The sequence below is a fragment of the Leptopilina heterotoma genome, unplaced genomic scaffold (genome assembly GCF_015476425.1).
Source record: "Leptopilina heterotoma isolate Lh14 unplaced genomic scaffold, ASM1547642v1 Lhet_58, whole genome shotgun sequence".
Lineage (NCBI taxonomy): Eukaryota > Metazoa > Arthropoda > Insecta > Hymenoptera > Figitidae > Leptopilina > Leptopilina heterotoma.
In genome coordinates, this window is record NW_025111131.1 from 1,609,686 (window position 1) to 1,633,104 (window position 23,419).

A 23,419-nucleotide genomic window follows, 5' to 3' on the forward strand; every position below is an offset into this window, starting at 1 on the left:
GTGGTAAACATGATGTCGTCTAAAAAGTTCCGCCTTATAGTAAGCTTACACAGTAAGGCTATGGTAAGCTTACACATTAAGGTCGTAGTTAGCTTACACGGCAAGGTCGTGGTAAGCTCACACCTAAGGTCGTAGTAAACTTACACGTAAGATCGAGGTAAGCTTACACGTAAGATCGAGGTAAGCTTACACGTAAGAACGTGGTAAACTTACATGTAAGATCGTGGTAAGATTGCACGATACGATTTCTATTAGTCTAACGAATTTAAATTATATTATAATTTTAATTAAAAACTAATTCTAACAGTAACTATAAATTTTAGTAATACTACAGGCAAATTAAAAAAGGTAATATATTTAAGGTGAATTTTTACGATCGGAAAACATGTAATAGTTTTATTTGCAAATATTTTATTGCAAAAAAAATTTATATTTCGTGTACAATGGTAAAGAATAATAATAAGAATTCATCTTAGATTGGATGTCCACTTTTTGAACAGACCTGCAACAAACAATGACAAATAAATTACATATATCCGTAATTTGCTTATAGAAATTATGAAAAAATTACAATAGATAAATAAAATAACATTTCAATTGGAAAATTTTTGTTTTTAGACTGATATATAATACACTCCAAAGTCTGTTTAGCGGACTATCCGTGGGGAGTCGTCCGTTAAAGCGAACAATACTTTAACATTACCTTTAACGAATCAAAACATAGAAAACCGGCGTTGGAGTGTATTGCATACTACATGTGTACTTGGAACATTTAAATTAAATTAATTAATTAGTTAAAGAAAGACAAAATATAAGATTATTAAAGTTAATATTATAATTAATTTAATGTATATAATAAATATCTAATTAATTATAAAAGAAACATTTTTTTAACAGAATTGAAAAAAGTAACAAGTTCATAAATTATAATCCATATAAATTATGCTTTATACTTAAATACTTACAATGCTAAAAATATATTGCTAATTATATGTATAGTAAGTATTTGTTTATAGAAATTTAATATTTTCGCTCACCTGTAGTGGACGTAACTCATAGCCCCCTTTTCCTGGGAACTTGTTTACGAGCATTAGAAAGATATTCATACCCCTTTTTAAGGAAATTTTTTATGTAAAAATAATCATTTTCATAATTCCATTACATTTGGTACAGAAGCCCTAAAAATAGTAAGAAATTTTAGTAAGAAAAAATTATTAATAATTATTTTAATATTATTATTTTAATTATTTTTCTAATTATTTAGAATTTTTTTAGGCAGAATTTTTTTTTTATATAACATATTCCTATATAGGGGAAAATTGTATCAACCATTTTAAAAATTTTATAAATTAGAAGAACACAAAGCTTCTTTCCACAAGAAAGCAAAAAATTATTAAAAAAGTTAATTGGCTTACTCTTGTCTGCGACTCCTGAGAGTGCAATTTGATAGCCAATTGCTAAGAAAACCATCAATGGACTTGTTTGATTCATTCTTGCACTTTAATAAGTCCAGAGCAGCTTCTGTGTGAACAAAAATAATGAATAAACCTATATTTTTATGCATATACGTGGTTAACACATTTTTTTAAATTAAACACTTAATTAATAATACTATTTGAACGTTAAATCAGGGTTGCCACAGGTCAGGGAATTCAGTGAAAAGTCAGAGATTTTTATTAAAAGTACTGGAAAAAATTAAAATTTTAGAATTCATAAGAAAATTCTGAATTTTTGGTATCTTTTTTGTTTGCCTCATAAACTATAAAACTACCACGAATTCTAACACAAAACGTTTAAAATTTTTTTTCTATTTCTGACAGGAATACATTTTTCATACATTTTTTTTTTTCATACATTTCATACATTTTTTCATTATTTCAAAAGTTTATTATAATTCACAACAAGAATTAATTTATTTTCAAAAGTAATAAAATTCTTGACAAAATTCAATTATTTTTAATAATTTTAACGAATATCTCGTTAAGAATTCAATTATCTTTATAAATAGCAAAAATTAAGATTAAGAATTAAGACTAAGAATTAAGAAAATTTAAGAAATAAATAATTTTCATTGCAGAATTTCAAATATTTTTAATACAATTTTAAATAAATTCCTCGAAAATTGCAATTATTCTTAAAAATTGTATCAAAACTCGACGAAAGAATTCAATTTTAAGAAATATTTAATTATTCAATAAAATAATAAAATTTGTCGCAATAATTTAATTATTTTCATAACTAACTTTTTAATTTGTCGCAAAAAATAAATTATTTTTAATAAGTTTTAAGTAACTCTGCAAAAGAATTCAATTATTTTGATAAACAACAAAATTCTTCCTATAAAATCAATTATTTAAGGAATTTTAATAAAATTCTTTTCCAAAATTCAATTAGTTTTGATAAATTTTAAAATTCGTGGCAATAATTTTTTTTTTGTAAATAATAAAATACTTTGTAGAAATTAAATTATTTTCAAAAGTTTTTAAATATTCTCTTCAAGAATTAAATTATCTTTATAAATAGATAGCGAAATTCTTCTCAAGAATTAAATTATTGTCAAAAATTTTAATAACATTCTTGACAAAATTTCAGTTATTTAAACAAAATTTAATAAAATTTTTCGCATGAATTCAATTGAATAGTGAATTTCGAAAAGGTCTCAACTCGGATTTTTTTTTCAAATTTTACTTAATTTGTATTTTTTGCATTATTACATATTCATTGCCGTTTTCTTAAAAGAAAAAATTCATCTGAGGTACTTTTAGATTAGAAAAATGTTTTAAAGTGTCTTTTTTTTACTTTTAAACTAAGATTGCTTGTTTTTTAACCTAATGCTGAATTGCTTTTGAGCTAAAAAAAATTTATTAAAATTTATTATTTTTAACTTACTGTTTTTGAGGACAATTCTTTTATCATTTTCTCACAAAAAACAGCCCTCTTCGAAATTCACGATTTAATTATTTTCAAAAGTTGTTAATAAAATTCTTCGTAAAAATTAAATTTTAAAAAACATTCAATTATTGAAGAAATTAATTATTTTTGAATTTAAAAATGAAGTTAATGTTCTTTTTGAATAATTTTACAACTAAAAAAATTATATAAATGTATTCGAACATTTTTCTCAGTATCTAATTATTATTTTAAAGTAAATCAGAATATTCTTTAGGGTCAGGGAAAAAGTCAAAATTCTGTCATGAAACCTGGGAAAAACAAAGTTTAATTTTTTGTGGCAACCATGTAATAAAATGATCAGACTCCTTTGAAAATGCAGAGGGCAATTTTAGATAACATAGAGAATTTTTAACATACTGGAAATTAACTTGTAGAGATTTGTAAGGCTGAATTTGTGTTTCTCCTTGTTTTTTCCTGATAAACAATACTCCTTTCCCAGATTGAAAGTCATTACATTCTCCATCATTGCTGACACTGTTAAACTGGGTGTATTATATATTCCTACATTCTTCAGCGCACTGTACTGTAAAAAATATCAAAATTTAATAACTATAGTGTGAGTCAATATTAAGTATTGTTTGTGTTAATATGTGGACATTCACATGAAAAAAGTCTTATTTAATTTTGGCACTATTGGACTTATCTGTATGGGTGAATTGCTTGCAAAATTTAGAAAATTTTGAGTGGTCATAGAACTTGTTTGGTAAAAAAATTCAATAAATTACATAATTTCAAAGTTTGTAATTCCAAAATCCTCATTTCGAGAAAAACTGAATTAAAGATTGTGATACCAAATAATTGTGATATCTCTGGTTCTTCTGGTAAGTTATTCAAATAATAATTGTTTTCAGTCCTTAAAAATAAAAAATCAATAGGTTTTATATCCCCCCTCCCCCCTTCTCTATGGAAAATACGGAATATTTAAAAAAAATCGACAAAATGGACCCTTTTCTTCTTTGTAAAGCACCAATGAAATCAAACACTTTAATTAACAATAAATTAATGAAGACCGCATGATTTGACTTGTAAAAATATGTAGATTGATAATAAAAAATAAAAAAATTAAAGTTTTTCTCAAAAATTACTTAATTGCGATTATCTCGAAAACTAAAACCGATAAAATGGGCCCTTTTCATGTGGACGTTCACATATAAAAACCACCAATAAAATAATTATTATAGCGTTGTTGGTTGGTTGGTTCTAAAAAAACTTATAACAAATTAAAATATACTTACAACTATTTTGTACAATTCGGAGTCTAGTACAAGTTTAGGGTCAGTTCTGTCAAAATCCTCTTTACTTTTTAGAGGAAACATTTTTAACTCTTCCCCCTTATGCATAAATGAATAAGTCACATCGTTTACAATAGTATTGCTACCATTTGATTTTGCCATTCGACCAAGTAAATCTACAGACACTTCTATTTTTGTGACTTTTGTCAACATAACTTTCTGATATGCATCTACTGAAAATAATATAGTTGATTTAACCAAATAATATATTTTTAATAATGAACGATTAACATATTAAGCAAATCGCAACAACGAATGTTCAATCATGAAAAAAATACTTAAGCAATATATGATTATTACCGGTCTTGAATAACATTTAAATTTAAAAAATACTAATAAATAATTTTTGGAAAAATATGACTTCTATAATTTCAAAAAATAGGGTAACTGCTCCAGTCTCTTTGAAAAAAAAAATATATATATACATTTATTATTGAATTATACATAAGTATATTTTCTTGTAGTTGTTTATTACTTAAAATTATAATAAATTATTCTTGTTAAATCAAAAAATAAAAAAAAATTAATTTGCTTGTTTGAAACATAAGAAGTTTAAAGATTATGTATGGGTGCCAACGACTGGAAATTGGTGTCATTATATCATTATTAGATAATTTAAAAGTTTCAGTTTAATTTTATTCAAAATTTATCATTTTATCGTATTCTGCATTAAATTCTGAATACATATTTTACTATAAGTATTATATAATATTAGTTTTTATCTATTAAAATAATTCCTAAAGTCAAAATTTGGTTTTAAGGGTGCCAACGACTGGAGCAGTTACCCTATTAAGAATTCAGGGTTGCCACAAATATTTAATTTTATTTTTCCCTGACTTTTCCCTAATTTCCAGACAAAATTCTCACTTTTTCCCTGACCCTAAAAAATATTCTGATTCACTCTAAAAACTATTAAAAACTCAAAAAAATGTTCTATAACATTTATTTATGAATTTCATTAATTGTAAAATTATTCAAAAACATCAATAATTTCTTTTTTAAATAAATATAATTAAATCATTATTATTTTTCCGTAGGAATTAAAATTCTTCAATACATTCAAATTCAAACCTTTTTAAAATTCAACAATTTATAAGAATATTATTACAAAACATAAAGAAGGTGATTACTCCAAGTCTTCGACTCGGAGTGATCGCCTTCTTTATATTTTGTTATAATTTAAATTACCATGAAATTTTTCAAAAAGAATTTTATTATTTATCAAAATCCTAATAAAATCCTTCGCAAGAATTCAATTATTTTCAAAAAGTAGTAAATTTTCTCAACAAAAAAATTCTCATAAAGAATTTTATCAACAAATTTTTAAATAATTCAATTATTTTGACAAATTTTAATGAAATTTTTAAGAATAATTATATTTATCGAAGAATTTAATCAGAATATTGTATCAAAAATTAATTAAAATCCTGCGATGAGTTTCATTATTTATAAAAATAATTGAATTCATGCGACGAATTTTATAAAACTCTTTTTAATTAATTGAATTTCTGTGACGAATTTTATTATTTATGGAAATAATTGAATTATTTCAAAGAAATTTATTAAATATTTTATAAATTATTGAATTCCTGTGAAATTTTAACGAGAATTTTATTCAAGTTTTTAAAAATAATTGAATTTCGAAGAAGAATTGTACTATTTATAAAGATGATACTGAACTGACGTAACTTTTCAAAAATTCAATTTTTTTTTTATTATTTTTAACTAAATTTTTTTTATCAATTTAGTATTTATGAAAATTGTAAAAATGATTCATTAAATCACGTATGAGTCATAATTTTATGATAGTTTTTGTAAAATTAAGTTATTTAAAAAAAAATTATTGTCTGAAATAGAAAAAATTCAAGGTTTTGTATTAAAATTCGTGGTAATTTCATAGTTTACGAGACAAACAAAAAAAATATCAAATTTCAGAGTTTTTTCATGAATTTTTAAAATTCAATTTTTCCAGTACATTTGCTAAAAATCCCTGACTTTTCCCTGAATTCCCTGACCTGTGGCAACCCTGGACTCAATTACTATAAAAATGACAAGAAATATAAAAATACTTATAATTTATTTGCAAATGACTTCGCAAATTTTTTTTGTTAAATTATTTTCAATATAATTTTACGAAATTTTAGTTTCATAAAAAATGCATAATCATTTATCTAAAAAAATTAAATCATATTTAGGAAAGTAATTATCCTATGATCTATATTTAATTTAATAGTTATTATATACTTACAGTCAGCAAGATTAAGAACTGCATTTGAATGCGGTTTTGCATTTGACTGATTTCCTCCATTATTAGACGGCATACCATTGTCACCAGCTGAATCTTGCAATAAATTTGAATCTTGTGGTTCCTCTTTATCTAAGGAGTTTGAGTTTACCTCTTCAGGATTAGAGACTGTCAAATAAAAAATGAAATATTTTCAATTAAAACTCTAACAATTTAATTGTATTTAACGATAAATCTTTTACAATTAAAATATTGGTACAAAATTTTGTTAAAAATGTCTGATTTCAAATTTAAATTTGATGATTTTTTTTATCAAATTTTATAGAATTCAATTAGTTTCAAAATTTTCAATTAAAATTCTTTAAATTTTTATTTTTAATTATTTTAAACATTTTCAATTAAAAATTTCAAAAATTGAATTTTGTTTGAAAAATTATTCAAACATAGTTTTTAAAATTTCACTTTAGTTACAAGTCACTTTACAAAAATTAAAATAAGTTAGATTTTATATAAAAAAAAGTTATTTTCTTACAAAATATATATAAGAAAACTTGAAAAATTATACTTTTTTGAAAAAATAATTGGAAAAAATCAAAACAGTCATTCTGAGAATGTTTCATTAAAAATAAACAAAATTTTTTGTTCCTTTGTAAGGCCTAAAATAATTGTAAAAAACATATCTTTTAATTTCAAAAACTTCTGACCTTTAAAATGATTTATATAGTTAATATTTAAAATGGTATTTTACTTGGAGCTGTTAAGGCTTCCTCTATCTTCGCAGATGCCGAAGATGTATCCAAAAAAAAATTGTTCCTTTACCGATATAGTCGACTGAAATTTAAATTTTTATTTCGTGTTTCCCTCATTGCTTTCTTCCTTTTCTGTATTTCTGCTCTTCGAATTAACGGACGTTCCATTTTCGTTCCCATCAGCATGTGAAGAAGATACGGCCACAATTTGTTCTCTCTTTAAGGTTAATGAATATTTAGTCACCCTTTAATGCCTTGATTTCTGAATTTTTCCAGTAGTTTTCTCGTCGGAAATTATATTTAATTTAACTCTGAAAGATTATTACTCATATTATTATTTAATCGATTATATATTTTATTAATAATTCAATGTTCAATTAAATTAATTTACTTTATTACAGAAAAATACTTTAATTTTTTCTTTTGTAATTTATTTTTTAAGGATCTAAAAATTATAATAATATACGTTACCTAGAAGTTCTTTTTAATATTAACACTGGAAAAAATGGGTGATGATTGTGACCATCTATTTTCGTTCTGCTTTGTGCAATAATGGAATTACTGCGATTCCTTTCGAGGTTGGAATTTTCCACGCTTTTGATATAACATCGCTTAATAGTAAACAATGTTTTTCCTCTTCATTGACATTATTGGCCATGTAAATATTTATTAACCTGGAATCAGGATCTTCATATAGGCTGCCTTTGAAACAAAGCCTATGTCCAACTATCTTAATGTCCTGACCACCCAATTGCAAAATGTTTTCTACTATTAAGAATGTTCCATCCTTTAGCATAACACAATTATTCCTAATATCATCACAATTTATTGAAAATCCTTTGGTTTTTAAATTTTTGTATTGTTTAGGAATATTTGTTAGGCAGTCTTGAGTTAATGGTCCTCTATTGTGAGCATGATCTAGAATAAATTCTTCAGTTGCATAATTCTTCAGTTTTTGAATGTTTTCGACCTCTGCATACCTTCTAGCAAGTTGCTGTAACGGTTTATCTCCCTTTCTGATCATCCTTTTCACAGTCCCCATATAATTTTCAAATTTAAAGGCGCTGAAATTTCCTAGAGCTCCAAATCGTTTAACATCTGCACAAAGGTGCAACAAGTTGTGCACATTGTAGGAAATGAATTCTTTTCCATAAAGAGAATCGAAGTCTGTTACAAACAATTGTAACATTTCGTGTGCTACATCAATATTTCTAGGGTCGCAAATATGTCTGTCACTTGATAAGATAGAAATTGCTGTATGCAGTAAGAGAAAATGAGAATAAAGCTCGCTAGAAAATCCTTCAACGTTTTGCAATACAATGACACCTGCATACAACAAAAATGTGCGAAATTCTGTTGCTTTCCAGAATTTATATTCCCATAAAGTCCTTGGCCTTCTATTAAACTCAACGGGAATTGTATTTCGCAACAGAAGTAGTCGATTTGATATTGTGTTTAAGGCATCGGAAGATATTTTTACTTTTGATTTACGGAGAACCCACAGAGAAATTAGTTTTTTCGTGACTCCAAGCAAAACTAAGTGCATATAGTCCAAAGGAATGCAACTGATACAGCCAAATCCAGGAAGCTTTGTAAGAACAATTTCAACATCTGTTTCAAAGCTATTATATTTATTGCGTTTAAAATCCTGGTCCGTTTTTAGCGCAAATGGTCCTATACCAGGAAAACAAACTTTTCCCTTCTTCTTCTTTCCTCTTGTTGATGGTGGCGGTCTATGGCATACACCTGTTATTAGACACTTGGGACAACAGTCGTATCCAGTGTGTCCTTTTAAATACAAAATAAATGATTTTGCAGGGGCGTCGCAAATTATAGCTTCTATAGTAACATTATGATTCTTCACGCCTTTTTCACAAACGTTGATTGCTTCTTGAACAAAAGAATTAAGAAATTCGTTTGCATCTATTGGTTTCTTCGTCCCGTAGAAAGCACCGACAGGATACACGATCTCAGAATTTACTTCGGAGCACAATATAAGCCAGAAAGTATTTTTCCCACTATTCGAAATTGGAACACCATCTACATTTATCATTAATTTTACTTTTTGATCTTGCACACCTTTATTTCTTCTTTCAATAAGTATGTTCTCAACTGCTCTTTCCAAACCAAAGTGGTGATACACACCATCACTCATTTCAGCACATTCTGTTTTTCTGAGGGTTCCTAACAACGTCCTTGCATCTACTGGTAAACTGGAATCAAATACTCTTAGCAAGAGTAATAAAGCTGAAAGGGCAATTAAAGTTATGTGGAACTTTAATGCCCATTCTCGGAGCTTGGCTGAGAACGTATTTTCCTTTACAGGTGTTTCATCCCGATATAAAAAATCTGATAATTCCAAGTCATCTTCGCCAAGATCACTATCGGTCTTCCTGGTGTCTTCATTACATGTGATTTCCGAATCACTATCAAAATTGTAATTATTGTCAGAGTCGAAATCTAAAACAAACTTGTCACTAACATTGGATTCCATTTCACAAGGCTCGTTTTCAATACATGGTGCGTTAGAAATTTCATTATTGTCTGAAAATGATGATGAACACAAATTCAAGTCTATATTAACATTGCATAATTTTGATGGTGGTTCACTGTCAATAAAAGTAGGTAATTCGACATTAGGTAAAAGTGATGAAATATTTGAGACTTCTCCAATACTTGTTTCGAGTGGAGTCGATGAACTATGCTGAGATTGCACGAGATTGCAATCGTTTAACAAGCGTTCTTGAACTATTTTTCGAAAGCGACGTGAAGAAATGCCATATTTTTTCGGTGGTTGTTTTTTCATGATTTTCCCCATGGTTACTAAAATTTATTTAAAACATAATAATTTTTAATATATTCAATTATTTTCTGAAATTCTTATACATTGAAAATTTTACAGAATTATAGTGTAAATACAAGGAAAAAATAAATTTACCAGATATTACAAAACGGTCACACAGTACGGATACAGCTTATTACAATACTGAGTTTCGTAAAGTGTAAGGAATATTTCAGGATCAAGTATAGAAATTTCGTAGTTTATACTGAATATTTCTAAAGTTTATCCTGAAATATTCTTTACACTTTACAAAACTCGGTTTCGTAATAAGCTGTATCCGCTACTCCGTTAAAGTTTGGTAAAATCTGCTAAATTAATTTTTTCCGAGAGTTTCTTAAAATTTATTTATTTTAAATAATTTATATATAAATTTTAAAAATTAATTTTTTTATAAAATGGTCTGTTCTTTATAAATAAATTGTAAATATTTTTAGGACCAAAGAAATATTTGATAGTTTCTCTTGAAGTAACTACATTTATATTGATATATCACTAACGTTTTTATTTTTAAAATAACAATTACAGGGATCGGATCGTCTTTAAGACTAAAAGAAGTCGCTTTAGTCGCATAAATTTACAACAAAAGTCAAGAAAAGTCACATAAAATTTCCAAAAAAGTTGGAAAAAAGTCGCATGAAATTTTAGAAAAAACGACAAAAAAAACACTAAATTGTCAAAATTGTAAAAAAAATCACATTTCTCAACAACAGATACATTAATATCAAACAATCAGGAATAAAATTTAATAAAATTCATAGCAAAATTTTAATTAGGTATTTTTAACATTTTTTTAAAAATTCTCTTTAAAATGTCAATTATTTTTATAAATAATAAAATTCTTCTCCGAAATTCAATTATTTAACAAAAATTTTAATAAAATTCTTGTCGAAATTTCAATTATCTTCATAAATAATAAAATTCTTCTCTGAAATTCATTTATTTTCAAAAGTAATAAAATTCTTCACACCAATTCAATTATATTCAAAACATTTTATAAATAATAAAATTCATCATAAAAATTTAATTGTTTTTAAAAGTTCTGATAAAATTCTTTGCAAAATTCAATTATCTTCAAAAATAATAAAATTCTTCTCTGAAATTCAATTATTTGTAAAGAATTTTAATATAATTCTTGTCAAATTTTCAATTATCTTTATAAATAATAAAATTCATCCTAGAAATTCAATTATTTTCAAAATTTTTTTTAAATTCCTCGTTAAAATTTTTATTATCTTCATAAAATAATAAAATTCATCCTGGAAATTTAATTATTTTAAAAAGTTCTGATACAATTTTTTGCAAAATTCAATTATCTTCAAAAGTAAGAAAATTCTTGACAGAAATTCAATTATTTTCAAAATTTTTTTTTATTCTCTTAAAAATTTCAATTATTTTTGTAAATATCAACATTCTTCTGCAAAATTCAATTAGGTACTTACTAATATTTTATAAATTTCTTCCCAATAATTCAACTATTTGCATAAAAAATAATTAAAAAAATTTTTTTTTATAAAGTCTTAGAATTTAAATTAATGATTTTATCACTCGGTCATCTTTAATTATTATAAAACATGAAGACATCGATTGTTCCGAGTCGAAGACTCGGAGTAATCGATTTCTTCATGTTTTATAACAATTTTTTTATAAGTTGTTTAATTTCAAAAAGGTTTGAGTTTGAATCTTTTGAAGAATTTTAATTTCTATGGAAAAATAATAATTAAATATTTATTCAAAAAAGAAGTTACTGATGTTTTCAAAAAATTTGTAAATAAATGTAACAGAATATTTTTTTGACTCAAACTTTTTCCTTTAAATTTAAAAAAAAAATTTAAATTTCATTCGTATTTTCCTAAAATGAATCTCAAAAAAGTCGATTAGTCGCATTTTTTCACAAAAAAGTCGAAAAAAGTCGAAAAAGTCGCCCAATCCGAGCCCTGCAATTAACAAAATTTTCGGCTCTGAAAGGTCAAAATTTGTTTAGTGAAATTTTATCAAATGCATAGTTCTTGTTGGTCATAAAGAGAAATATATTTATATGTACTAGAAACAACAGTGGCATTTCACGTAAAAATAGGTTAAAAAAGGGGATTTTGAAAAACTCAAGAAAAAAAATTTGGCGCACATACGTTTTTTTTAAATTAGTGGTATCATATCGACGGGAATTAGATAAATTTGGTAAATTTAGTTCAGAGAGTAAATAACACAAATTAAAATTTTTTAACATCACGTTTTTAGTATTTACTCACACATTTCAAATTTGTTTATTTTACTTTGGATTTCTGTATTTAAAAAGAAGGAAAATTTGAAAACCCCCAAAACACGTTTTTCTTTCTTTACCCAACTTTCTTGAGAAGTATGTCACGCTAGGTTATATTTGAGATCAGGGATCGTATTCAGGAGTGGAAAGTACATTGGAAACCATTATGTAACAAAGACTAAATTATTAAGTTAAATCGTATCAATGCAAATTGAAAAAGGAATATGAAAGTATGAAGTTAAAATTACATGCTTTAGTGTTTTTTGCAAAATTAAATATTATAATTTTTATTGTGTTAAAATTAATCTTTATAAATTATTAGTCCCTGCAATTAAAAATAGACATAACTTAAAAACAGTGTCGGTAATTACAATAAATTTATTATTTCTCTACTTTTTATGAATTATCATTTACAAAAAAGATTTTTGTTACTTTTAGAAAGTAACAAAATTTATAATAATTATTACTTGAACTAACTAAATGAATTACTTCTTTCGAAAACAAACTTTTGGTAAGAATATAACATGAACTTAAAATTAATTATTTGCTTACATTTTACACAATTAATGCTATATATCAACTCTCCGATTAATTGTAAGGCCATAAAAATTATTTTGGCCGATTTAGATTACAAGAAATATAGAAAAGAAATCTAGTTCAAAACAAAAATTCGAAAAAAAAAAAATTGAAAGTATTAGTATGTATTAGTAACTTTAGATTTTAGGGAAAACATTTTCTTTTATGAGAAATTAAGTAAAGAAAAGAAAATAAAAATAATAAAACCAAATAAAATAAACATGAAAAAGAAGAATGTTTAAATTTTCAAAGAATTTGATTAAAATACTTTTTAAAAGAATTATAATATATAACAAAAATTAATAATGAGTTTAGACAGAATCGATTTTCGGATATTAATATCAAAATTCTTATAAAAATTATAGGATTTCTGAAGGTCTGCATATACATTTTTTTTTTTAATAAATTGAGAAAAGTATTTAGCATTTTTGAAAAAAAGTCGGAAAACGTCTACTCTACTCCAATACTATTCTTTTCTTACACTTTTGGATAATTTACATATTGAAGTATTGTTATATGGTCGTAAACAATTAAAATAAAATTGGTTTGCAATGATAAAATATAAAGTTTATATTAGCATTGAGATCATCAAAAAGTGCGTTATGATTTTGAGGTTAACTATACAAATTTTCACTTACAACTCATAAACTAGTTTCTCTGCTATCACAAATACTTTTGATTCTGTTCGTCAATTTAAACAATATAAAACCAAACCAAATTAAAAATAGAACATAAACATTACAAGAAAATAAAGAAAAGCACAAAGATAAACAAAACAAATTACAAGGCAAATTAGCGAAGCGCGAGAACACGAGGCAGTCACAGTGCATATAAGAAATCAGACTCAACTAAACTTGACGTTTTATTCCTACTGCGCAACTCACGCCTATGGCGGCCTAACCTTCAATAACGTCTCCAAGAACATGCATAAACACAAACCTATATTTAAAATGTTTGCTGTACTTATTTTAAATATTAATAATTATTTTTTGATAAATAGAATGTATTCTAAACATTTAACATTTATTAATGCCTATGTAAAAAGAGTTAAAAAATTATTTGAAACAGCGTTATTATTCACAAAAGGGAAACGACGTCATTTGATTCAAAATGAATATAACATCATTTCCGCTATATAAATAACAATGTTTTTTCTTGATTTTTTAATTTTTTTAAGAGAAAAGTGGATAAACCAGCATATATTTCAGAAATATACTTTCCATGCATTAAAATGTAATTATTAGAATTTATTATTTAAGCTTAATAGAACTATATCAAAATTCCAAGAAAATAATAAAATTTAAAGTATGCGCAAGAGAGTTGCGCAGAATGTCAAGTACATGAAAGGCATGATCGCATGAAAGCAGCGTTTGGCCATTTGCAAAAGCAGCATTCCATCACATTCCATTGTGATACTGTTCATTTCTTGTGTTCTCGTTAATATTTCAGTGTTATTTTTTGTGTATATACCATGGCGGTCGATGCAGTAAATTATCAATTTGCTATCGTATTATTTAATGATAATACTGTAGAAATAATTCGCACTGACTGGGCTGAACTTGACGCGAATGGAGATGTGACAAGAAGCTTCTTCCCCTCAACAAAAAATAAGAAATTTCTTCAGGATATATTGAAAAATAATCCCATCCCAGATATAAATTGGACAAACGAAGGTGAAATGTGGCCTGTCAAAAAAACATATCGCTACTTTGGTATGTATGGCTTTAAAAAATTATAATCTTAATTTAGATATATAAAGTTAGTAATTTTAAACGTCGGTGAAGTTCGCAACGTTTATGATCAACGATTGAAAAAAAAATTATTTTCCTACGAAAAAGAATAAAATTTTTTGTTCATAAATATTTATTTTGTAAATCATTATTCAAAAAACTAACCAAAATATTTTCTATACCTACAAAAATTAATAAAAATTTGCTTGAAAAAATATTTTTCTTATGAAATCGTTGATTATAAACGTTGTGAACTTCACCAACGTAATTTTAATATATAATAGAAACAATTTTCCAATTGTAAGAATGTTTCGTTTTATGAAGTTCATTTAAGAAAATCTATCTTCTTTTAATATACAACAAAGTAAGGTTTAATCTGGTTTTTATATTATAAAAAATGCATACACTGAGAAAAAAGAGAGCGTGTTGCAGCACATTTTCCAGTCATGTTGCGCGACTCAACCCTGTGTTCTCCTACCTCCTAGACACTTTTCTGGGGCGCACAGAGTTCCCCTGATTCGAGGCAAGCTGTATTTAAAGTGCATTATAAAATAATTGTTAGATTTTTCTCTCTTGGATATTTTTTAACTTATTATTCAATTCAACAATATTTTAGAAGTTCATTCAATACACGTATTTAAAAAGTAATTTTAAAAATATTTTCAGATTATTTTATTCAAAATTTAAATGTTTTCGTTTAGAAATTTTTGTACGTTAAAACTTTTTAAAAATCAAGGAAACTTTAATTTTATTAAATTAAATTAATAAATTGATTCAAAAAACCCTCATCAAAATTTTTTACAGTTCAATTTAGAAAAAGGAGAGAAATTAAAATTTTATTAACAAGTAGGTAAATGTAATTAGAAAAATAATTAATTTATTTAATTTTCCCTTTCATTTTTTTTAATAAAAATAAATGTAAATTAAAATTTTTTAACTGAACATACGCTTTTTCTTTAATTGTAACCCTAGTAATATTGTTAAAAAATAATTTTTAGAAACGTTAGAAGAGGCAGAAAAGAATGTGGAGTATTATATAAACCTAAGCGATGTCGAGACAGACGACGAGAGAAATCGTGAAAAAATGAAAAAATCAAGACATCAACGTGCGATTAAAAATCCATCTAACAGTGATACGGACACCGAATATGAAGCTTCAAAAGCTGTAAAGAAAGAAAAATTTGTGGCCTTAACTTCTTCAGAGGGAAACAAGAAATTTAAATTAACATTTCATCCCACTATACCGGTTGAAAAAATTGATTTGGATACATCTTCGGCATCTGCGAAGATAGAGGAAGCCTTAACAGCTCCAAGTAAAATACCATTTTAAATATTAACTATATAAATCATTTTAAAGGTCAGAAGTTTTTGAAATTAAAAGATATGTTTTTTACAATTATTTTAGGCCTTACAAAGGAACAAAAAATTTTGTTTATTTTTAATGAAACATTCTCAGAATGACTGTTTTGATTTTTTCCAATTATTTTTTCAAAAAAGTATAATTTTTCAAGTTTTCTTATATATATTTTGTAAGAAAATAACTTTTTTTTATATAAAATCTAACTTATTTTAATTTTTGTAAAGTGACTTGTAACTAAAGTGAAATTTTAAAAACTATGTTTGAATAATTTTTCAAACAAAATTCAATTTTTGAAATTTTTAATTGAAAATGTTTAAAATAATTAAAAATAAAAATTTAAAGAATTTTAATTGAAAATTTTGAAACTAATTGAATTCTATAAAATTTGATAAAAAAAATCATCAAATTTAAATTTGAAATCAGACATTTTTAACAAAATTTTGTACCAATATTTTAATTGTAAAAGATTTATCGTTAAATACAATTAAATTGTTAGAGTTTTAATTGAAAATATTTCATTTTTTATTTGACAGTCTCTAATCCTGAAGAGGTAAACTCAAACTCCTTAGATAAAGAGGAACCACAAGATTCAAATTTATTGCAAGATTCAGCTGGTGACAATGGTATGCCGTCTAATAATGGAGGAAATCAGTCAAATGCAAAACCGCATTCAAATGCAGTTCTTAATCTTGCTGACTGTAAGTATATAATAACTATTAAATTAAATATAGATCATAGGATAATTACTTTCCTAAATATGATTTAATTTTTTTAGATAAATGATTATGCATTTTTTATGAAACTAAAATTTCGTAAAATTATATTGAAAATAATTTAACAAAAAAAATTTGCGAAGTCATTTGCAAATAAATTATAAGTATTTTTATATTTCTTGTCATTTTTATAGTAATTGAGTCCAGGGTTGCCACAGGTCAGGGAATTCAGGGAAAAGTCAGGGATTTTTAGCAAATGTACTGGAAAAATTGAATTTTAAAAATTCATGAAAAAACTCTGAAATTTGATATTTTTTTTGTTTGTCTCGTAAACTATGAAATTACCACGAATTTTAATACAAAACCTTGAATTTTTTCTATTTCAGACAATAATTTTTTTTTAAATAACTTAATTTTACAAAAACTATCATAAAATTATGACTCATACGTGATTTAATGAATCATTTTTACAATTTTCATAAATACTAAATTGATAAAAAAAATTTAGTTAAAAATAATAAAAAAAAAATTGAATTTTTGAAAAGTTACGTCAGTTCAGTATCATCTTTATAAATAGTACAATTCTTCTTCGAAATTCAATTATTTTTAAAAACTTGAATAAAATTCTCGTTAAAATTTCACAGGAATTCAATAATTTATAAAATATTTAATAAATTTCTTTGAAATAATTCAATTATTTCCATAAATAATAAAATTCGTCACAGAAATTCAATTAATTAAAAAGAGTTTTATAAAATTCGTCGCATGAATTCAATTATTTTTATAAATAATGAAACTCATCGCAGGATTTTAATTAATTTTTGATACAATATTCTGATTAAATTCTTCGATAAATATAATTATTCTTAAAAATTTCATTAAAATTTGTCAAAATAATTGAATTATTTAAAAATTTGTTGATAAAATTCTTTATGAGAATTTTTTTGTTGAGAAAATTTACTACTTTTTGAAAATAATTGAATTCTTGCGAAGGATTTTATTAGGATTTTGATAAATAATAAAATTCTTTTTGAAAAATTTCATGGTAATTTAAATTATAACAAAATATAAAGAAGGCGATCACTCCGAGTCGAAGACTTGGAGTAATCACCTTCTTTATGTTTTGTAATAATATTCTTATAAATTGTTGAATTTTAAAAAGGTTTGAATTTGAATGTATTGAAGAATTTTAATTCCTACGGAAAAATAATAATGATTTAATTATATTTATTTAAAAAAGAAATTATTGATGTTTTTGAATAATTTTACAATTAATGAAATTCATAAATAAATGTTATAGAACATTTTTTTGAGTTTTTAATAGTTTTTAGAGTGAATCAGAATATTTTTTAGGGTCAGGGAAAAAGTGAGAATTTTGTCTGGAAATTAGGGAAAAGTCAGGGAAAAATAAAATTAAATATTTGTGGCAACCCTGAATTCTTAATAGGGTAACTGCTCCAGTCGTTGGCACCCTTAAAACCAAATTTTGACTTTAGGAATTATTTTAATAGATAAAAACTAATATTATATAATACTTATAGTAAAATATGTATTCAGAATTTAATGCAGAATACGATAAAATGATAAATTTTGAATAAAATTAAACTGAAACTTTTAAATTATCTAATAATGATATAATGACACCAATTTCCAGTCGTTGGCACCCATACATAATCTTTAAACTTCTTATGTTTCAAACAAGCAAATTAATTTTTTTTTATTTTTTGATTTAACAAGAATAATTTATTATAATTTTAAGTAATAAACAACTACAAGAAAATATACTTATGTATAATTCAATAATAAATGTATATATATATTTTTTTTTTCAAAGAGACTGGAGCAGTTACCCTATTTTTTGAAATTATAGAAGTCATATTTTTCCAAAAATTATTTATTAGTATTTTTTAAATTTAAATGTTATTCAAGACCGGTAATAATCATATATTGCTTAAGTATTTTTTTCATGATTGAACATTCGTTGTTGCGATTTGCTTAATATGTTAATCGTTCATTATTAAAAATATATTATTTGGTTAAATCAACTATATTATTTTCAGTAGATGCATATCAGAAAGTTATGTTGACAAAAGTCACAAAAATAGAAGTGTCTGTAGATTTACTTGGTCGAATGGCAAAATCAAATGGTAGCAATACTATTGTAAACGATGTGACTTATTCATTTATGCATAAGGGGGAAGAGTTAAAAATGTTTCCTCTAAAAAGTAAAGAGGATTTTGACAGAACTGACCCTAAACTTGTACTAGACTCCGAATTGTACAAAATAGTTGTAAGTATATTTTAATTTGTTATAAGTTTTTTTAGAACCAACCAACCAACAACGCTATAATAATTATTTTATTGGTGGTTTTTATATGTGAACGTCCACATGAAAAGGGCCCATTTTATCGGTTTTAGTTTTCGAGATAATCGCAATTAAGTAATTTTTGAGAAAAACTTTAATTTTTTTATTTTTTATTATCAATCTACATATTTTTACAAGTCAAATCATGCGGTCTTCATTAATTTATTGTTAATTAAAGTGTTTGATTTCATTGGTGCTTTACAAAGAAGAAAAGGGTCCATTTTGTCGATTTTTTTTAAATATTCCGTATTTTCCATAGAGAAGGGGGGAGGGGGGATATAAAACCTATTGATTTTTTATTTTTAAGGACTGAAAACAATTATTATTTGAATAACTTACCAGAAGAACCAGAGATATCACAATTATTTGGTATCACAATCTTTAATTCAGTTTTTCTCGAAATGAGGATTTTGGAATTACAAACTTTGAAATTATGTAATTTATTGAATTTTTTTACCAAACAAGTTCTATGACCACTCAAAATTTTCTAAATTTTGCAAGCAATTCACCCATACAGATAAGTCCAATAGTGCCAAAATTAAATAAGACTTTTTTCATGTGAATGTCCACATATTAACACAAACAATACTTAATATTGACTCACACTATAGTTATTAAATTTTGATATTTTTTACAGTACAGTGCGCTGAAGAATGTAGGAATATATAATACACCCAGTTTAACAGTGTCAGCAATGATGGAGAATGTAATGACTTTCAATCTGGGAAAGGAGTATTGTTTATCAGGAAAAAACAAGGAGAAACACAAATTCAGCCTTACAAATCTCTACAAGTTAATTTCCAGTATGTTAAAAATTCTCTATGTTATCTAAAATTGCCCTCTGCATTTTCAAAGGAGTCTGATCATTTTATTACATGGTTGCCACAAAAAATTAAACTTTGTTTTTCCCAGGTTTCATGACAGAATTTTGACTTTTTCCCTGACCCTAAAGAATATTCTGATTTACTTTAAAATAATAATTAGATACTGAGAAAAATGTTCGAATACATTTATATAATTTTTTTAGTTGTAAAATTATTCAAAAAGAACATTAACTTCATTTTTAAATTCAAAAATAATTAATTTCTTCAATAATTGAATGTTTTTTAAAATTTAATTTTTACGAAGAATTTTATTAACAACTTTTGAAAATAATTAAATCGTGAATTTCGAAGAGGGCTGTTTTTTGTGAGAAAATGATAAAAGAATTGTCCTCAAAAACAGTAAGTTAAAAATAATAAATTTTAATAAATTTTTTTTAGCTCAAAAGCAATTCAGCATTAGGTTAAAAAACAAGCAATCTTAGTTTAAAAGTAAAAAAAAGACACTTTAAAACATTTTTCTAATCTAAAAGTACCTCAGATGAATTTTTTCTTTTAAGAAAACGGCAATGAATATGTAATAATGCAAAAAATACAAATTAAGTAAAATTTGAAAAAAAAATCCGAGTTGAGACCTTTTCGAAATTCACTATTCAATTGAATTCATGCGAAAAATTTTATTAAATTTTGTTTAAATAACTGAAATTTTGTCAAGAATGTTATTAAAATTTTTGACAATAATTTAATTCTTGAGAAGAATTTCGCTATCTATTTATAAAGATAATTTAATTCTTGAAGAGAATATTTAAAAACTTTTGAAAATAATTTAATTTCTACAAAGTATTTTATTATTTACAAAAAAAAAAATTATTGCCACGAATTTTAAAATTTATCAAAACTAATTGAATTTTGGAAAAGAATTTTATTAAAATTCCTTAAATAATTGATTTTATAGGAAGAATTTTGTTGTTTATCAAAATAATTGAATTCTTTTGCAGAGTTACTTAAAACTTATTAAAAATAATTTATTTTTTGCGACAAATTAAAAAGTTAGTTATGAAAATAATTAAATTATTGCGACAAATTTTATTATTTTATTGAATAATTAAATATTTCTTAAAATTGAATTCTTTCGTCGAGTTTTGATACAATTTTTAAGAATAATTGCAATTTTCGAGGAATTTATTTAAAATTGTATTAAAAATATTTGAAATTCTGCAATGAAAATTATTTATTTCTTAAATTTTCTTAATTCTTAGTCTTAATTCTTAATCTTAATTTTTGCTATTTATAAAGATAATTGAATTCTTAACGAGATATTCGTTAAAATTATTAAAAATAATTGAATTTTGTCAAGAATTTTATTACTTTTGAAAATAAATTAATTCTTGTTGTGAATTATAATAAACTTTTGAAATAATGAAAAAATGTATGAAATGTATGAAAAAAAAAAAATGTATGAAAAATGTATTCCTGTCAGAAATAGAAAAAAAATTTTAAACGTTTTGTGTTAGAATTCGTGGTAGTTTTATAGTTTATGAGGCAAACAAAAAAGATACCAAAAATTCAGAATTTTCTTATGAATTCTAAAATTTTAATTTTTTCCAGTACTTTTAATAAAAATCTCTGACTTTTCACTGAATTCCCTGACCTGTGGCAACCCTGATTTAACGTTCAAATAGTATTATTAATTAAGTGTTTAATTTAAAAAAATGTGTTAACCACGTATATGCATAAAAATATAGGTTTATTCATTATTTTTGTTCACACAGAAGCTGCTCTGGACTTATTAAAGTGCAAGAATGAATCAAACAAGTCCATTGATGGTTTTCTTAGCAATTGGCTATCAAATTGCACTCTCAGGAGTCGCAGACAAGAGTAAGCCAATTAACTTTTTTAATAATTTTTTGCTTTCTTGTGGAAAGAAGCTTTGTGTTCTTCTAATTTATAAAATTTTTAAAATGGTTGATACAATTTTCCCCTATATAGGAATATGTTATATAAAAAAAAAATTCTGCCTAAAAAAATTCTAAATAATTAGAAAAATAATTAAAATAATAATATTAAAATAATTATTAATAATTTTTTCTTACTAAAATTTCTTACTATTTTTAGGGCTTCTGTACCAAATGTAATGGAATTATGAAAATGATTATTTTTACATAAAAAATTTCCTTAAAAAGGGGTATGAATATCTTTCTAATGCTCGTAAACAAGTTCCCAGGAAAAGGGGGCTATGAGTTACGTCCACTACAGGTGAGCGAAAATATTAAATTTCTATAAACAAATACTTACTATACATATAATTAGCAATATATTTTTAGCATTGTAAGTATTTAAGTATAAAGCATAATTTATATGGATTATAATTTATGAACTTGTTACTTTTTTCAATTCTGTTAAAAAAATGTTTCTTTTATAATTAATTAGATATTTATTATATACATTAAATTAATTATAATATTAACTTTAATAATCTTATATTTTGTCTTTCTTTAACTAATTAATTAATTTAATTTAAATGTTCCAAGTACACATGTAGTATGCAATACACTCCAACGCCGGTTTTCTATGTTTTGATTCGTTAAAGGTAATGTTAAAGTATTGTTCGCTTTAACGGACGACTCCCCACGGATAGTCCGCTAAACAGACTTTGGAGTGTATTATATATCAGTCTAAAAACAAAAATTTTCCAATTGAAATGTTATTTTATTTATCTATTGTAATTTTTTCATAATTTCTATAAGCAAATTACGGATATATGTAATTTATTTGTCATTGTTTGTTGCAGGTCTGTTCAAAAAGTGGACATCCAATCTAAGATGAATTCTTATTATTATTCTTTACCATTGTACACGAAATATAAATTTTTTTTGCAATAAAATATTTGCAAATAAAACTATTACATGTTTTCCGATCGTAAAAATTCACCTTAAATATATTACCTTTTTTAATTTGCCTGTAGTATTACTAAAATTTATAGTTACTGTTAGAATTAGTTTTTAATTAAAATTATAATATAATTTAAATTCGTTAGACTAATAGAAATCGTATCGTGCAATCTTACCACGATCTTACATGTAAGTTTACCACGTTCTTACGTGTAAGCTTACCTCGATCTTACGTGTAAGCTTACCTCGATCTTACGTGTAAGTTTACTACGACCTTAGGTGTGAGCTTACCACGACCTTGCCGTGTAAGCTAACTACGACCTTAATGTGTAAGCTTACCATAGCCTTACTGTGTAAGCTTACTATAAGGCGGAACTTTTTAGACGACATCATGTTTACCACACTCTTACTTGGTAACCTTACAAGCCCTACAGATGTCCTTCCAGTAACCTTACCTTGAGAAGCTGTGCTATGTGGGAATTGTTGTTTATATTTAAATATGATGAGTGCAGTATAAGAGATTTATTGTTACTAGATATGATGTAAATAATTAATAATTGTGTAATTAGTGTGAATGCAAAAGGGTTATGTTCACTTGTTGTAATACATGTTTTCAATACATAGAG

The 23,419-nt window shown here is 24.8% G+C and overlaps 3 protein-coding genes across 8 annotated transcripts; 1 reads left to right on the forward strand and 2 right to left on the reverse strand.

Annotated features, from left to right (window-relative positions):
* Positions 1-391: 391 nt before the first annotated feature.
* On the reverse strand, positions 392-7,375 carry LOC122508853. 2 transcript variants are annotated; one of them, XM_043622447.1, is made up of 7 exons: positions 7,238-7,375; positions 6,493-6,657; positions 4,188-4,414; positions 3,310-3,475; positions 1,416-1,521; positions 1,038-1,178; positions 392-502 (listed from the first exon to the last, which is right to left on the reverse strand). In XM_043622447.1, exons 2-6 carry the CDS (start codon positions 6,563-6,565, stop codon positions 1,148-1,150), a joined length of 603 nt encoding a protein of 200 aa, XP_043478382.1. In that variant the 5' UTR covers positions 6,566-6,657; positions 7,238-7,375; the 3' UTR covers positions 392-502; positions 1,038-1,147. The 2 variants fall into 2 exon arrangements, with proteins under 2 accessions (XP_043478382.1, XP_043478381.1); XM_043622446.1 differs by having other exon boundaries at positions 4,188-4,417.
* A 36-nt stretch (positions 7,376-7,411) lies between these two features.
* LOC122508851 lies at positions 7,412-13,853 on the reverse strand. 2 transcript variants are annotated; one of them, XM_043622440.1, is made up of 3 exons: positions 13,552-13,853; positions 7,710-9,782; positions 7,412-7,549 (listed from the first exon to the last, which is right to left on the reverse strand). In XM_043622440.1, exons 1-2 carry the CDS (start codon positions 13,556-13,558, stop codon positions 7,765-7,767), a joined length of 2,025 nt encoding a protein of 674 aa, XP_043478375.1. In that variant the 5' UTR covers positions 13,559-13,853; the 3' UTR covers positions 7,412-7,549; positions 7,710-7,764. The 2 variants fall into 2 exon arrangements, with proteins under 2 accessions (XP_043478375.1, XP_043478374.1); XM_043622439.1 differs by having other exon boundaries at positions 7,710-10,061; positions 13,552-13,811.
* A 395-nt stretch (positions 13,854-14,248) lies between these two features.
* Positions 14,249-22,804, forward strand: LOC122508852. Of its 4 annotated transcripts, XM_043622445.1 has the most exons (9): positions 14,516-14,625; positions 15,076-15,166; positions 15,642-15,956; positions 16,537-16,701; positions 18,777-19,006; positions 19,719-19,884; positions 21,675-21,780; positions 22,018-22,158; positions 22,694-22,804. In XM_043622445.1, exons 3-8 carry the CDS (start codon positions 15,728-15,730, stop codon positions 22,046-22,048), a joined length of 927 nt encoding a protein of 308 aa, XP_043478380.1. In that variant the 5' UTR covers positions 14,516-14,625; positions 15,076-15,166; positions 15,642-15,727; the 3' UTR covers positions 22,049-22,158; positions 22,694-22,804. The 4 variants fall into 4 exon arrangements, with proteins under 4 accessions (XP_043478376.1, XP_043478377.1, XP_043478380.1 ...); XM_043622441.1 differs by lacking the exon at positions 15,076-15,166 and having other exon boundaries at positions 14,249-14,625; XM_043622442.1 differs by lacking the exon at positions 15,076-15,166 and having other exon boundaries at positions 14,249-14,625; positions 18,780-19,006.
* Positions 22,805-23,419: the final 615 nt, after the last annotated feature.

What these genes read in the sequence shown, in the direction of transcription:
- LOC122508853 (XM_043622446.1), bottom strand. Translation starts at nt 6,565, where the DNA reads ATGCCGTCTAATAATGGAGGAAATCAGTCAAATGCAAAACCGCATTCA. An exon ending in CCGAATTGTACAAAATAGTT is followed by an intron (nt 3,476 to 4,187) that starts GTAAGTATATTT and finishes TATTTTTTACAG; the next exon opens with TACAGTGCGCTGAAGAATGT. An exon ending in CTCAGGAGTCGCAGACAAGA is followed by an intron (nt 1,179 to 1,415) that starts GTAAGCCAATTA and finishes TACTATTTTTAG; the next exon opens with GGCTTCTGTACCAAATGTAA.
- LOC122508852 (XM_043622441.1), top strand. Translation starts at nt 14,385, where the DNA reads ATGGCGGTCGATGCAGTAAATTATCAATTTGCTATCGTATTATTTAAT. An exon ending in AAAAACATATCGCTACTTTG is followed by an intron (nt 14,626 to 15,641) that starts GTATGTATGGCT and finishes AATAATTTTTAG; the next exon opens with AAACGTTAGAAGAGGCAGAA. An exon ending in CTCAGGAGTCGCAGACAAGA is followed by an intron (nt 21,781 to 22,017) that starts GTAAGCCAATTA and finishes TACTATTTTTAG; the next exon opens with GGCTTCTGTACCAAATGTAA.